The 16,057-nt window shown below is 42.9% G+C and overlaps 1 protein-coding gene across 2 annotated transcripts in view; it reads left to right on the forward strand.

The window, feature by feature from the left end:
- Positions 1–1,957: 1,957 nt before the first annotated feature.
- LOC149119057 (putative ATP-dependent RNA helicase DDX60) overlaps positions 1,958–16,057 on the forward strand; it is a 29,883-nt gene continuing 15,783 nt past the window's right edge. The window contains exons 1-7 of one of the 2 annotated variants that reach the window (XM_089325328.1): positions 1,958–2,369; positions 5,198–5,364; positions 7,818–8,066; positions 9,081–9,244; positions 12,787–12,942; positions 14,040–14,189; positions 15,328–15,447. In XM_089325328.1, the coding sequence (XP_089181454.1) occupies positions 8,012–8,066; positions 9,081–9,244; positions 12,787–12,942; positions 14,040–14,189; positions 15,328–15,447 (645 nt within the window). In that variant the 5' untranslated portion in view covers positions 1,958–2,369; positions 5,198–5,364; positions 7,818–8,011. Of the gene's footprint in view, positions 2,370–3,128; positions 3,500–5,197; positions 5,365–7,817; positions 8,067–9,080; positions 9,245–12,786; positions 12,943–14,039; positions 14,190–15,327; positions 15,448–16,057 lie in introns of those variants that run through there. The other variant, XM_089325329.1, reaches the window with a different exon arrangement.

Here is a 16,057-nt window from a genome sequence, read left to right on the forward strand (position 1 = left end):
CTCCCTAGATGGCTGCAAATGGCCAGAGCTGGGCTGATCTGACGCCAGGAGCCAGAAGCTTCTTCCAGGTCTCCCATGCAGGTGCAGGGGCCCAAACACTTGGGCCATCTTCCACTGCTTTCCCGGGCCACAGCAGAGAGATGGGTCGGAAGTGGAGCAGCTGGGTCTTGAACCGGCGCCATTATGGGATGCTGGCCCTGCAGGCGGCGGCTTTACCCGCTGCCCCACGGCACTGACCCCGTGACTCGTATCTTGAATCTGCTCTCAGTTGCTGTCTCCTGGGCCCCGTAAACTCACTGTGTGCAATGCCAGCGCCCACTGACCTCACAGGCACCTAGAGGTCCCACCGTGCATCTCTATCATTCTCTCTTCTCTCTCCATGTTTTTCTCATCATCCTTGGCGATGTCCTTGACTTCCCTTTCTGTTTCTCATCTAATCTGGCAGCGAAATCTGTTCTTGTTCCTGCAAGATGCTTCCAGAGCCTGGCCTTCCTTGCTCACCCTGTAGCTGTGCGATCGGCCCCCCATCACCCCAAGTGATCTCCTTCACAGTGGTGTCCAAACATCCGCTGCGGGGAGAGATCAGTTTGTTTCTCCCTGCTCAAACCTGCTAAGGAGCCTGACTCCCTCAGATGGAAAGGACTCCAGGATCTGCTGCTCTGTCCTCTGTCTTACTCTCCCTGCCCCCTTAACCTCATTTGAGCCTAATCTGTCCCCCTCTGAGTACTCCTCCAGGCTGGCCTCCCGCTGTTTCTTGTACACAATTGCTCTCCCAGCTCACAGCCTTTCTATTTTTTTTTTTTTTTAAGATTTATTTTATTTATATGAAAGACAGAGTCACAGAGAGGTAGAGCCAGAGAGAAAGAGAGGGAGGGAGAGAGGGAGGGAGGGAGAGAGAGAGAGGCCCTCCATCTGATGGTTCACCTCCAAAGGACTGCAACAGCCAGAGCTGAGCTGATGTGGAGGCAGGAGCCAGGAGCCTCCCACGGGTCTCCCATGCAGGCACAGGGGCCCAAGCACCCGGGCCATCCTCCACTGCTCTCCCAGGCCACAGCAGAGAGCTGGATCGGAAGTGGAGCAGCCAGGACTTGAACCGGCCCCCATATGGGATGCTGGCACTGCGCCACTGCGTTGGCCCCCTCACAGCCTTTCTGCCTGTGTTTCTGTTGGTTGGCAATGTTCTGAGCCAGACGACTTTGTACCCTCTGCTCCCATAGCTTCTCAGCCAGGCATTCTTCACCACTCTGCTTTAAGTGGCACCTTCTCCTCCTCCTCCTCTGTCTCTCTGTGTGATTTTTAATCTGTATCACGCACCATCTACCACAGTGTGTATTTTACCTTTGTATCTCTTTATTGTCTGTCAGTCTCTGTGAACACATGAACTCTGTAAAGGGCTCATGTCTGGCCTAGTGTTTAACATGATCCTGTGCTTCTAGGAGCACCTAGATTCACTTCCTGGCTCTGTTCCCGATTCTGGTGCCATGTTTCCGTGCACCCTGAAAGACAGCAGTGATGGTTCAGGTAGTTGAATTCCTGATACCCATGTGGGAGGCTGGATTAAATTTCTGGCTCCCAGTTTTAGCCCAGGCCGGCCCCAGCCAGTAGGGAGTAACCAGTGGTGGGCACATTGTCTGTCTGTCTCTCTGCCTTTCAAATAAAATAAATAAATAAACACTCATTGAAGAGATTTTTATTCTATTTTGTACGCTGATATGTTCTTAGCATCCATAAGAGTTTCTGGCATATAATTAGGACTTAATGGATGTCTTATGAATGAATGCATGGTAGATTCATGGTTATCATTTATTCTCTAATATTTTCTCTATGTTTGAAATATTACACAAATACACATACATACACACAAATAAAAACGCTGCTTTTTTAAAAAAGATTTATTTATTTATTTGAAAGTTAGAGAGGGAGACACACACACACACACAGAGAGAAAGAGAGAGAGAAAGAGAGAGAGAGAGGTCTTCCTTCTGCTAATTCACCCCCCAAATGCCTGCAACACCAGGGGTTGGCCAGGTGGAAGCAAGGCGTTTGGAATCCAATCCAGGTCTCCCACAAGTATACTTGACCCATCATCAGCTGCCTTCCATTGTGGGTTAGCAGGAAATTGCAATCAGAATGGGAGCTGGGACACAAACCGAGGTGCCTGGGTATGGGATACAAGCATCTCAAGTGGGGTCTTAGTTGAACACTGACCTACACATGTGTTTTCTAAATTATACTCCCTCCCTCCCACCGCAGTGATGACCCAGCTATCACCTGTCTTTCTAAGAAGAGAGAGTTTGATGAGCTCATACATTGGCATTCCTCTCAACCTCTAAGTGATGATTTTGAAAGGACAAGAAACAGCGATAGTGGTGAGTATAATTCATACTAGGGAATGTTTCCAGCAGTTTTCTTGTTTAAACAAGCATCATGTGTAGAAGGGAAAAATTACTCATCTGGGGATAGTGACGTCTCACTTACAGTCTCCTCTCTCTCTACCACTGTATGCACTCCCAGTGGCTTGGAGATACAGAAATGGGCAAAAGCTAGTTTCTGTAGGATGAACAATTCTCATAAATCCATTGAGGGGAAAAAAGTCATTGTGTGCAGCCAAGTCATTGTGCCTAGCTTTCTAATTTTCTTAGATTGTTACAACAGTTACTTTATATGTTATTGTTGAAATTCCTTTTGTTCTTTGCTGGTTTGCATAAAAGTCCCCACTGTATTGTTTCACAGGACCTGGTGTTTATATTAATCAGGCACATAGTGTTGTAATTGCCAAAATTAATAATTGTATTTATTACTTGTTATAAAACATTGGTTCATAATTGTATTCATTAATAAAAAATATTTAAATCACCAAAGAATTATTTTGGGTGGTAAGACACCATGAACCAATATAGTTTGTAAACTTGTCTTCTTGGATTTCAAACTGGTGAGGAAAATGGATAGAGGTGTGTATACACAGATACATACAGAGAAAAAGACCAATGACGCATAAGTACGATTCCTCAGGGCGTGGACACTAGCGGCCTGACTGGTGCTGCCAATCTCTGGATGTATTCAGTGTCTGAATTCAGGCGTGCCCTGTCCCTGTCCTTGGCTCTGTGCTGGGCTCTGGACTTGGTCTTGTAGCACTCCTAGGGCAGAGGGAGAGGCGGGATGAGAGCAGCCATGAGAGAGGTCCTTACTGAAAATTCTAGGGAGTGGTACAGCTGGGAGCAAAAGGCAGGGAGGGAGGTGTCCAGGTGTCCGTCGGGAGGACTGGGGGCGACTCTAGCCACACCCGAACCATGCGGAGAGTCCTGCCGGAAGTGGAACAGGCTGTGACCGGAAGTGAGGCGGGCTGTGACCGGAAGTGGGAAGGGCTGGTGACCGAAGCAGCCCGAGAGCCCCAGTGACGTCAGACAAGTCGGTGAGGCGCTAGGGGTTTCGTCTTTCCCAGAACCGAAGAGCAAGGGGAGGCTGCTTAAACGTCTGCCCGGGGGAGCCTGGCGCTCAGGTACTTGTTTAAGGGGAAGGATTTTTGCTTCCACCTTCGTCGTGCGCTCCGTGGCTGGGTGGCCCGCTGGGGCCTTGAGCAGCTGGAACTGCGTTCCTGGCTTCTGGCATCTTCCGTTCAGTTCTCGTAGCGCGGTCCCAGGAACGGCCTCAGAGCAGTCGGGGAGTTAGAGGGAGAGCGGAGCTGTGGTTTGAACTGGACGTGCCCGCTTAATGCAGTGATGATGCTGAGGGCGTGGGGCTGCCTTCCGACGGTGGTTCTCAGCGGGGTTGGTTGCTGGAGCCCGGTTGGACCCCCGTTGCTCTGTAGCTTCCTGGCTCAGCTGCCCTGCAGCCCTCCTCCACCTGAGCTCCGTTCCCTGCCTCGACCCTCAGCATGGCCTGAACCATGGGGCTGCCCAATGTGGGCGTGATGCAGAGTAATCCTTTTTTCTTCCTGAAGTTAGTTTTCTTTTTAAAGATTTACTTATGTATTTGAAAGGCAGAGTTGGAGCGAGGAGAGGCAGAGAGAGAGAGAGAGAGGGGTCTTCCATCCGCTGGTTCACTCCCCAGGTGACTGCAGTGGCTGGAGCTGCACCGATCCGAAGCCGGGAGCCAGGAGCTTCTTCCAGGGCTCCCACGTGGGTGCAGAGGCCCCCTGAAGTTAGTTTTCTCAGGTATTTTGTTCTAATGATAAAAAGCTGGCAAAAACACCTGCTCAGGCCTCTGAATTTCTTCTGGACGTGGAATATGTAGTAGGTGTGGATGGGTGAGTTGCTGACACTCACCCTGAGGCCATGGGTGTTGCCAGCGATAAACGCCTTTGAGTTCAGCGCTGCCGCAGGCTTAGAGTGGTCTGGGAACTGGTGACATCTTGTTTCCAGAGTCCATTCTCTCCTAGAGCAAGAATCTGGCTGAGTGGTTGTAGCCAAATGTTTCTGGCCAAATTTGGGTATAGTTTTCAGAAACTCTGTTTCCGAGTTCATGCAGTGCTCATGTGCTTCGTTTTTGATCCTGTGTCCAGAGACAGCAACCATGTCCAAGAGCAGGTGTTTTCTTTTGTGGCTTTGATACGCTGTAGGATGAGCAGGTCATATCTCACCCTCGACTTACTCTATGGGATGCACCCATAATGCTTAGTAGTTGTAATAAAATGAATAAGTAAATAACTGATTTGATTTTTAAAAAGATGTGTTTTATTTATTTGAAAGCAGAGTTACTGGGGGGGGGGGGATCTTCCATCTGCTGGTTTTTTCTGCGAATGGCCACAACGGCTGGGCTGGGGCAGGCCAAAGCCAGGAGCCTGCAACTCCACCAGGATCTGCCACATGGGTGGCAGGGGCCCAAGTACTTGGACTGTCTTCAGCTGCCTTCCCAGGTGTATTAGCAGGAAGCGGGATCAGAAGTGGAACTGCCAGGACTTGTACTGGTGCTCATATGGGATGCTGGTGTTGCAAGCAGTGGATTAACTAACTCTGAGTCACAATGCCAGCCCCAAGAACAGATGCTAATTTGGATCATCTCATGATATTTAAATATGGTTCAATAATTTTACTTTACATTGCCACATCTCAATCTCTGTAATAGTAATAGCCTCTAATTAGAATATTATGAGTTTCTCAGGGGATTTGTCAAAGCCTTTCTCATGAATGCTCTAGGAGTGCAGCTTTTATATATCAACAGTAGAGTCATGATATTTTAATAACTTTATTTCCCTCAGCTAAATCCAAAGATGCCAAAGAAAGAAGAGATACACAGAAACTGTATCATTTTTATCATGTGTTTGGAAGGTCTTTGGTAGGAAGTAACAGATCAGTAAGGATTACAAAAGCGGGCTCGCTGCCATCTCCAGCAAATTCTTCCAGGCAGAAGAAAAGACAACATCAGGTGCGTTCTTGGGCTAGCGGAGCTCATTGCTGTGGGGGCTTGAGACTCTACTCCCACCCTGTGAGACCTGTGTTAACTTTACTCAGCATGGCAACACTGGTAATCTCATGTTATTGGAGAAAAAAATATTTTGTTTAAAAAAATACTCCCAAGTACTAACCATGAATTATAACAGATAAAGGACCTTATTCTCCTTTTAGAACACTGGGAAAATGAAGGGAGGTGTAACGAAGAAAACAAAATCCTAATGGGACCGGCACAGAATTGAGCACTGGGAATGCTTTGGTGAATTCCCTCAGTCACACTTCTCTCCAGTGTTATTAAACATCTTTTGCAACATAATTTTGTGGATGGATACTCCTCCATAATATGGCAATGTCGTGGTTTGTTTAGTTATTTCTTTGTTGGAATATAGAAAAACAAGTAAGGAAAAGAAAAGAAAAATCCACATTCTCACGTCCCACAAGTAACTGTATGACTATTTTGGCATAAACCTGTGCAGTCCTATATTGTCTGTTGTTTTTTCTATATGTATTCCACATCTACTAATAGTATAGCTGACTTCTTTCTGTATCATTAAATATACAATAAATTCACAATAGTATGTTATTTCCCAAATTTTAAGCAACTTTAATAGAAAAATCCAGCACACACACACACACACACACACAGCTAATTCAGGCTATTCAGAAAGGTACTTAAAGTGTGAAAAATAACTAACATTTTACCTTCTTCAAAGACCTGGTCCTATTAACTTTGGTGAACATCCTTCCAAATACTTACAGTCTATACACACTTACTAACACGCACAGTTTTACAGTTTACATATGGCTTTATACTTTTTTTTTCCCATTAAACAGTGTGCTTTCTAAAACTTTTTATTGCAATGAGTGAACAATAAACTTTCCCTTTTAATATTTGCATAATATTCCATGTTTATTTTTCTTTGTTTCCTTTTTAATCTTTAATATGTGTGCATTATTTTACTGTTATAACCCTGGTGCTCTTTTCTGTTTAACCACAGAGATACCCAGTATCATTCTGTGAGTGTGCCTGCTTTTTTGTTTAACATCATCTCAACAAGAGATTTTGATTGCAAATTCAAATACCAGTGATATGAGTATTAGTCTATTTGTGTTTCTTCCCCTGTGACTTTCTATTTTATCTCCTTTACTATTTGCCATTGTTATTATTATTTTGCTTATTGACTGCTAAACCCTATGATGAGGGAACTTCAGAAAGTCCGTGGGAGAGTGGGCCTTTGGCACAGTACTAAAGTTGCTGCTTGGGATGCCTGCATCCCGTGTTGGAGTGCTTGGTTCAAGTTCTGGCTGCTCTGCTCCTCATCCAGCTTCCTGATAGCGCACACCCTGGGAAGCAGCAGAGGATGACTCAAACACTGGGGTCCATGCCACTCAAATAGAAGACCTCAGCCCAGCCCAGCCCAGCCCTGACTATTGTGGGCATTTGGGGAGTGGACCAGCAGATGGGAGATCTCTTTTCATCTTTCTATCTTTCTGCCTTTCAAATAAAGTTTGAATTAATAGATATTGAAAAGTTTATGTTCAAATAAAATTAGATAACTTTATATCAGTGCAAAAATTTTGAAATCCAAGCATTTTTTAAAAAATAATATACATTTTGGTGCATTTCTGAAGCCCCCTCTGTATTTGCTTAAAAATTTTTTCTTAGTGCTCATTTTTGGTGCTTTAGGAAGTGCAGTCATGGGGCTGTTATCCTGTAGACCGTACTCTGCAAGCATACTTTCTCCTCTTGCGTAGGGTGTGCACTCCCCTGAGGAGCTGGTGTCATTTGCTAGTGCTCAGATATTCTTAGATGGCCTGTATTTCCATACTGGGGGTGGAAGGCTGGGCTAAGTAAAGATGCGCCCTGGGAACTGGACAAGAGAGTTAGCCAGAGAATGGCCATGGTGGCATTTTCCATTGCAAGCAGTATTCCAGCTATTGCAATTTTAGGTCTGATTTTTATCTATTCATAACTGCTTTCATCATATCCTGTTCTCTTGGCTACCACTGCACAAGAGTTGTATTTGATTTCTATACAGTGCAATGTGTCACACCCCAGGGAGTTTTTGTAATTTTACCAGTTGGTCTGGTCATATAAAAGATACTTATCCTCATTGGACCTTTGTTGGGTGTTTCTTAGACTCAGCACAGATCTGGACTGCCTAAACACTGGCTTTCAGTATAATGGACTAAGGGGTTAGCAGCTGAGAAGATAGAGAAAAGGAATAGCCAATTACCATCTTTGTGTATAAAAAAAGATATTTACATTTAATTCTTTGCAACACCAAAGGTCCAATTTGATGTCCTTAAGTGCTCTGAATGCTAAACTAATAGTCCAAGATATTAAATATTTCCTTCCAAATATAAAAAGTATTAATCTGGAAACAATTGCTTTTATGTTTATTTAATTTTATTTCTATTTTTTAGAAGAAAAATGCAGAAAAACTTATTGAAGAAAATCAAAAGAGACAACTAGCTAAACTAGAGAAAAAGGAGGAAGAGAGATGGAATAATTTGTCTCTATTGAAAAAGAAATTAAAGAGAATCTTCACTCTGGAATCAAAAGACTAGAAGATTTTCTCCAGATATGTGCTGTTAAATCTGTAAAATTTATTGCAGAAATGGTTGGATTGGATGCCTGTTTCAAATTATTGAAAGAATGCTGTCTAAAACCAGGTATATAAGGACATCAATTCTAGAAGTTTCTTGAAATCAGAGATTAATAAGGACAGCAAAAGAGCTGGCATTGATTCTTCTGTGATTATGGAACTCTTGTGAAGTCTTAGAAGGATTTCCTCTTGTTGGATCCACAGTTGTTTGTGTGTGAAAGGCATTGGTGGAAAGAGTCAACTCAGAAATCAATGCAGCAGACAGTTCTTCATAGCCAGCTATTGGCCAAATACCATACACACACACACACACACACACACAAAATTGTTAAATTCTCACAATTCTTTGGGATAGGCTTCCTATCTTGATATAATACGTAAAGCCCTAGGAGAACCAATTATGTGCCTGAATGTCAGTGACACAGCAACATTTTTAATGAAAAGTTTACTTCAATCTATATGCACAAATTGAATAAGTAATAAATTGGGATATAACCACAGTGTCATGGCTGAAGGCCCAAGAATGAGCAATTTTGATTGGAGATAAGATAAAAAATATTTATCTCTTAATTGTGGTCACAGAAAAGTAATTATTAGAAGAGTAATAAAAGAGTATAGAATGGTCATGTTCTTAGGAAATTATTGTATCATTTTATGTAGATTATTTTGTTTAATCTTGATAATAGCCATGTGAGGTGAGCCCTGTGGTTAATATCTCCCTTATACAGAGAAAGAAAACAAGGCTGAGAGAAGTAATTTGCCATGTTTCTATGTCAGAAAAGGCACGTTAAGTTTGCATTTCAGGTGTGTGATGAATTTTGTGAATATGTGCCCTGTAGTTTTTGTCAAAGCAGGCTTCCTGTTTTTCGCTTGCTAAGTCTAGCAGCACTTTTAGAATCTAGGAGCCCACACTTTTAATTGTCATGCAGAACTGGGAGTTGTGAGTTCTTTGATTATTGTGAGTGGTTCATGTGAATATGCTTTCTTTAAAATCTTAAAATTAAGTCAGCGCTGGGGTAGAGTGTGGGTTGTTATCACTCTCTTGCTTCACTTAGGTCGTGCAATTATTTTACTTCAACAGAAGCAGAATCCAAAGATATAAATGTGGTAATTCAGATGATGAAGAGGATTCACATACTGCACGAGAAATACTCAGAATTGTTACAGAATACACACAGGCAAAAATTAGCCAAATATCTAAAATATATCGGGTTTGACAACTTGGCACACACGTTATGTCCTCAGGTAAATGCCATGGAAGATACTACTTGACATTCGTGTGAGTGTGTGTGTATGTGTGTGTCTGTGAAATATTTTATGGGATATATTGAGAATCAATACCTGTCACCAGAACTGTATATTCTGAATATATTGAGAATCAGTATACATTAGATTAAGCTAATAGTTCACAGTTAACCATGCATTATACTGTATAGACACAGGTCTAATGTTTATGACTGTGTATTTTTCTAGGATTCATATTTATCCACACAACCGACTTCCCATCTTACCCAGGATGCCAGGGCTATACACATCGGGTCCCTAGTTACCTCTGCTACTAGTTCCAACAGATTCTGTTGAGTACAGAGAACTATGTTTGCTGTGGAGTTTTGCGGCAGCTGTTTTCGGTAGTTCATCCCCTCAGCTCATAGCCGGGCTGCTGCTTTTCCCTGTGCCTGTGCCAGATGAATGCAACGCTGTGGTGAGTCTTCACTGGAGACCATCTAGTATTGTGTAGCCTTTCTTACACTCTTCTCCCTACCCAGGAAGCCACTAAGACATGTCCTTATTTCTCTCCTTTTTTTAATTTTAATGTATACAAATTTTGTGTATTTCATATATACGGATTAGGAACATGGTGATACTATACCCTCCTTCCCACCCATGCTCCAACTGTTCTTCCTCCTCCCTCTCCTGTTCCCACTCTCAACTTTTACAATGATATATTTTCAGTTTACTTGAAACTCCTAAGATTAACCCTGCTACACTAAATAGTTCAACAAATAGTATGAAAGAAAAAAAAAAAAAAAACCACCATCCCTTAACAGTAGAGACAAGGGCTATAAACAGTCATCAAATCTCAAAATGTCAATTTAATTCCAATACATTACATTTTAAGTACTCTGTTAGTTACTACAGATCAGGAAAAACATATGGTATCTGTCTTTTTGGGACTGGCTTACTTCACCAAGTATAATGGTTTCCAGTTGCATCCATTTTGTTGCAAAAGTCAAGATTTCATTTTTTTTTATCACTGAGTGGTACTCCATAGTGTATATAAACCATAATTTCTTTATCTAGTCATCAGTTGTTGGACATCTGGGTTGATTCTGTATCTTGGCTATTGTGAATTGAGCTGCAAAGAACTGGGGTTACAGATAACTCTTACACATATGTCATTGTCTGAATTTTTTTGTTTGTATTTTATTCATATGTTCATTGTTTCAAAAATTTGTGTGCAAATTTCATAGAAGTGGAACACTTTTTGGTCATGGTTCTTGTCATGCCTTATCTTTAGTTAACTTTTAGAAGAGAATAAATCTTCCATACACTGATTCACTCCCATAATGGTTGTAATAGCTAGGCCTGGGCTAAGGTGAAGCCAGGAGCCAGGAACTCTATTCTGGTTTCCAATGTGGATCACAGATCCCTAAATACTTAGATCATCTTATGCTGCTTTCCCAGGTGCATTAGCAGAGAGATGGGACTGGAATATGGATGTTGACCTTGCAGGTGGAAGATTAACCCCTTGAGCCACAATGCTGGCCCCAGAGAAAAATTGTAGGTCAAAATATCTCTTCAAGGGGCCAGTGCTGTGGTATAGAGGGTTAAGCCACCACCTGCAGTGCCAGCATCCCATACGGGTGCTGGTTCAAGACCCAGCTGCTCCACTTCCAATCCAGCTCTCTGCTATGGCCTGGGAAAGCAATGGAAGATGGCCCAAGCTCCTGGGTCCTGGCTTCGGATAAGCACAGCTCTAGCCATGGTGCTCAGTTGGGGAGTGAACCAGCAGATGGAACACCTCTCTCTCTCTCTCTCTACTTCTGCCTTTCTCTCTCTGTAAGTCTGCCTTTCAACTAAATAAATTTTTTAAAAAAATCTCTTCAAGTAATGCCTTTAAAATAGTGTTTTTAGAAATTATGAAGACATGCTTGGGGTACTGCATGGTCTTAGAGTGGAGATATTTCTGTAAGTAGAGAAATATAAGGGATGTGGGGAGAGATACCAGCTCAGGGTGAGAAGCCAAAAAGAGGAGATATAGGTAGCTCTCCACTTCCTATGCCAAATCTCCCCATTTTAGGCTTTCTGACTTTCCTTACGCTTCACTGGGACCCCCGTCTTTGCTAGGTTAGCCTTGCTGGGAATCTCAGCAGGGCCTGTGGCCCCTTCCTTGGTGTATCTCGCTCTGCTCATCTCAGGAATACTTTCAACCAGTCTTTGGTGATTCTGTAGATTCACTAAGGGTCTGAGGTCAGGTTTCCTATCATGCAAACATGGAAGGAGCCCTACATCTCTGTTCCCCAAGTGCCACAGACAAAATTTAACTATCCCATCTAATAAGCCTTCTATCAGGAAGACTGACATATTTAAGAAGGCCTTTGAAGCCATGAGGATAGAGAAACTAATTTCATTGGAAAGAATTATCTTAATGCAGGATGTGAACATCAAGAGTGGAAATTATGAGTCTGTCACACAAATCCCTTCCTTTGGTTATTCTATGCCTACCTTATGTTGCACAGGTATAGGGTTTGTCTGAAGGGAGGAGAGCTGTTCCTCACTCCTTTAAGAGACTTGGAGACCTATAAGCTCTAGGAAAGCAACTCTCTCTCTAAAAAAATAAAACAAGAAAACCTTGATGGTGATGATCAGAACGGGAATCTAGCTATTTCCAACAGCTGTAGATTTGAAATAGGATATTTGCTTAAACATTGCATGACCAAAACTGCTATTACTTTTTAATTTCTTAAATGAGAAAGTAAATAAATTTTAAAAAGCTTGTTTTTAAACATTTTCCATTAATGTTTTTGGCAATTTTTAAATGAAGTCTTCTCTGCTCCAAGCCATCATTGTGTCCAAACATGTCTTGGTGTTGATTGACAGTGAGAACACTTTGGCACAGAAGTTTATGTTTTCCATGCATGGCTAATATGATCATAATCCAGTTTTGTCAGAACTCTGAGAATGGAGGCTCAGCCAAGCACGTGAATTTCCTGTGATGTTGAGGCCCTGTAGTAAGAGCTGTTGACCCATTGGGTGGAATTCTCTGAGTAAAATAGTTTGACTTGTAAGATGATAGGTATTTGTTATATAGATCTTTACAGAGATATTTATTTTTACCAAAGATGCCTTTTTAAGGTCAGAAAAAATTCCTTAAAGGAAATACAGTTTTAGTGTGTGTGAGTGTGTGTGTGTGTGTGTAATAATTGTGGAACAGTTATCAAAGATTTTACTAATTTGTAACAAAAGATCAATTTCATATTGTCTTTTACTTATATGCCATGGAAAATGATCTTGCCATAAAAATGATATTTAAAAAATTATACTGAATATAGCCTCAATGTTCCCTGTGCTATTGTAATGATATATTAAGTTGAGTGGCACTTTTACCCTCTGGTAACTCCAAAATTGGGTTATCCAGTTTTAAGAGTTGCAGCTTATTGAAAGAACATGAAAAAATAATCTCACTGAGGCAAAGCAAACTACAACAGGATTGGGAATAATTCCTGCATGCCCAGGTTAGGAATTGTAAAGTCGTACAGAGGTCTAATGCACCATACTTATTTTAGGGGAAGGAGTCAGGTGCTGGGAAGGATATTTCTAAATACTCAGTTCACATGGGAGCCGCTCGGTTTCAGTTAACGCACATGGGCCCTTACTTGTTCCGAGAAGAAAGAAGTGATCCAGATCGCCGGGTGCATCATTTTATACCGGACACGTGGCAGGTATTTCTCTAAAAGATCTGTCGTATGGAAAGGCAAAGACGCTTCGGTGAAACTGTGTGTTCAGACCTCATTGTGTGCGACAAATTTTGAAAATGCCTGTTGTTCTAGAAAGCGACTTAATGACAAGAAAAGTAAATCATGTCTTGGCCCAAGAGATAAAGCAATGCAGTGACGAGTCAGTTGAGTGACAGATACACTGGTTCTCTTAAATGGAGTATGGGAAGCAATGCATTGAGAAGCAGCAGTTTGACCTGGTTGTGAAGCCATTGGTCAGGACGCCGCGTCCCAAACCATAGTGCTTGGGTGTCACGTGCAGCGTCTGACTCCAGCTCTTGCTAATGCACGCTAGGAGGCAGCAGTGAAAGCTCAAGTGATTGGGATCCTGCCATTCACAGGGGAGACCTGGATTGAGTTCCCAGTTTCTAGCCATTTGGGGAGTGAACCAGCAGATGGGACCTGTCTTTGTCTATCTGTGTCTTTGCCCCTCAAATAAAAACAAAAGCAAAAACAAAACAAACAAGAACCCAACTATACACTCCAATTCTGTGCAGCCACTTAATTCACATAACAAAATAGGTGCCTGATGTATATTTGGCAAAATATACCGTTTTTTTTTTTTTTTAAAGTAGTGTTGCTTTTGGGTTGTCCAATTGTTCAACCACAGTCACTCATAATACATCATGATGTGTCACGGATCCTATTATGTATTTTTTGAAAAACTTCTTTTCTACACCTTAATCATTCGCTGACCATAATTAATGAAACATGGAAATGAAAAGAGCAACAGGTTTTGGTAATTCCGTCTCAGCATGAGGTTTCCCTAATCTGAACTAAAAAGAACTCCAAGAGCCAGGCTACAGACCCATGGCACTGTCCTCTGCTGTATTAGAGGGTTTTTAAATCTAAGTTTAAGTAAGGACTTTCCTGTCTCCAGTGATTTGGGTTATTTGCACATAGCCGGAAGTGGTGATTCCTGCCATCTTGAGCACTAGCAGGTCTCAGAACTGTAAACACTAGTCTAAGAGCTAGTTGAAGCTAACTTAAAAATGGACAGTGAAGATGCATTTTCCAATGAAAGGTGATTTTTTTTCCCTCAGAGGGAACTCCTGGATGTCGTAGATAACAATGAGTCGGCTGTGATTGTTGTTCCAACCTCATCAGGGAAAACCTACGCCTCCTACTACTGCATGGGGAAAGTCCTGCGGGAGAGCGATGACGGAGTGGCCGTGTACGTCGCGCCCACAAAGGTATCGTGCCCTGTGACCCTGCGCTGTTCTAGGGGTGTTCCTCTACCGTAGCCGTGTGTCCCACCTGGTAGTGCCCAGCCTCCAGTGTCACACAGTCGTGGGCTTGGTGCTCATGTGCTGTGTGCCCTTGGCCAGTTTCCTGGCATGTTTTCCACCTGCAAGGAGACACGGCACCACTTACTTTATGCTGTTGTTCCGAGCGTGACCTGAGACAAGGCACACCAGGCATCCAGTGTACTGTCTGGGCATGAATAATGATGGGTAAATGTGCCATTCACAAGCATTTGTTTATTAGTGTTCTCTCATAAATCTCCCTAGGGCCAGCACTTGTGAAAAGACAGGGCTGGACACTTCTGAGAGTCTTGCCAATGGGAATGATTTGGTGTTGGTGCCAGGCTTGTGTACTTAAGAGAGGACAGACAAGTTCAAGAGAGAGAGAGAGAGAGGGAGAGAGAGAGAGAGAGAGAGAGAGAGGCGCTTCTCCCCTCAGTTTTACCAGCTCTGGGGTTGGGCAGGTGCCTGATGGAAGAGCCTTGGATTCTTACAGGGGCCATGGGTTTCTTCCTTTGCAGCAACCTGGGTGAAGTAGAGTTAAAGGGCACTTGCGAAATAAATATTCTTTTTCTCTCAAAAGGGGTTTTGGGATACACTCCTTCCTCTCACTTTCCCTAGCAAAATACTTAATTCCCAGGCTTACAGCTGCACTGCGAGGAGCCAGTGTGGGGAGGGGCCCTGCGTCCCACGAGCCACATCCTTCACTGATGAGGACGCGGGAGCTTAGTGAGCTTCAGTGCTGTGCCCATTACTGTTCAGCATTGTAAAATACAGGCGCCATCTAATATTACCTGTATCAGCACATATTACACTGACGGGACGAGGAACCACTGTTTGTGTTTTTGTTGCTGGCCATCCCATCAACAGGCACTGCATTGTATTATATAACATTTAGAAAACTTAAATGGAATTGGTGGAAGGATTTGCTGTGAGGTATTGCCTTATTAGGGCAGAATTGTTACCAGTTCGGTACTGCATTGTTGCGTATCAGTGGTTCCAGACGTGGGTTTGCTTGAACCAGTTTTTTTGCAGCATTGTTGATAGTTTACTGAGTAGCCGCTCACTCTGTCTTTTGTGACTGCAGGCTCTGGTTAACCAGGTGGTGGGAACTGTCTACAATTTGTTTACTAAAGCACTGCCGAAAGGCTCAGTGGTGTGTGGAGTTTTCACAAGGGATTACCGCCACGACACCTTGAACTGTCAGGTACGTCACAGCTGTCCGCGTGATGAGTCGTAGTGTGAATGTGGCACTCTGGGAGACACGTAGGGTTTTAATGGGGTAACATGAAACCCACAGCTACCCTGATAGATGTATTTATATTGGGCTAGATGGTTTGTATAATTTTTCTTATCTAAGAATTTGATTACTGATGATATTTTAATTCTATATTAATTATTAAATGTTTACATTACATAAATGTTACGTAAAGAGAATGCATTACTTTTCTGAAATTTTAGCCTGAGGAAGCAACTTCCTCTTTAGTAGAGATGGTTTCAGGACATGGTGACTTTTGTATTCCCAGAATACTGTGCCAGAGAATATTTCTTTTTTTTTAAAAAGATTTATTTATTTATTTGAAAGAGTTCTACAGAGAGAGGAGAGGCAGAGAGAGAGAGAGGTCTTCCATCTGCTGGTTCGCTCCCCAACTGACCATAATGGCTGGAGCTGTGGTGATCCGAAGCCAGGAGCCAGGAGCTTCTTCCTGGTCTCCCACATGGGTACAGGGGCCCAAGCACTTGGGCCATCCTCTACTGCTTCCCCAAGCCATAGCAGAGAGCTGAATCAGAAGTGGAGCAGCCGAGACTAGAACTGG

The sequence above is a fragment of the Oryctolagus cuniculus genome, unplaced genomic scaffold, assembly GCF_051225735.1.
Source record: "Oryctolagus cuniculus isolate XC-2025 breed Fujian yellow rabbit unplaced genomic scaffold, ASM5122573v1 ptg000104l, whole genome shotgun sequence".
NCBI classification, from domain to species: domain Eukaryota; kingdom Metazoa; phylum Chordata; class Mammalia; order Lagomorpha; family Leporidae; genus Oryctolagus; species Oryctolagus cuniculus.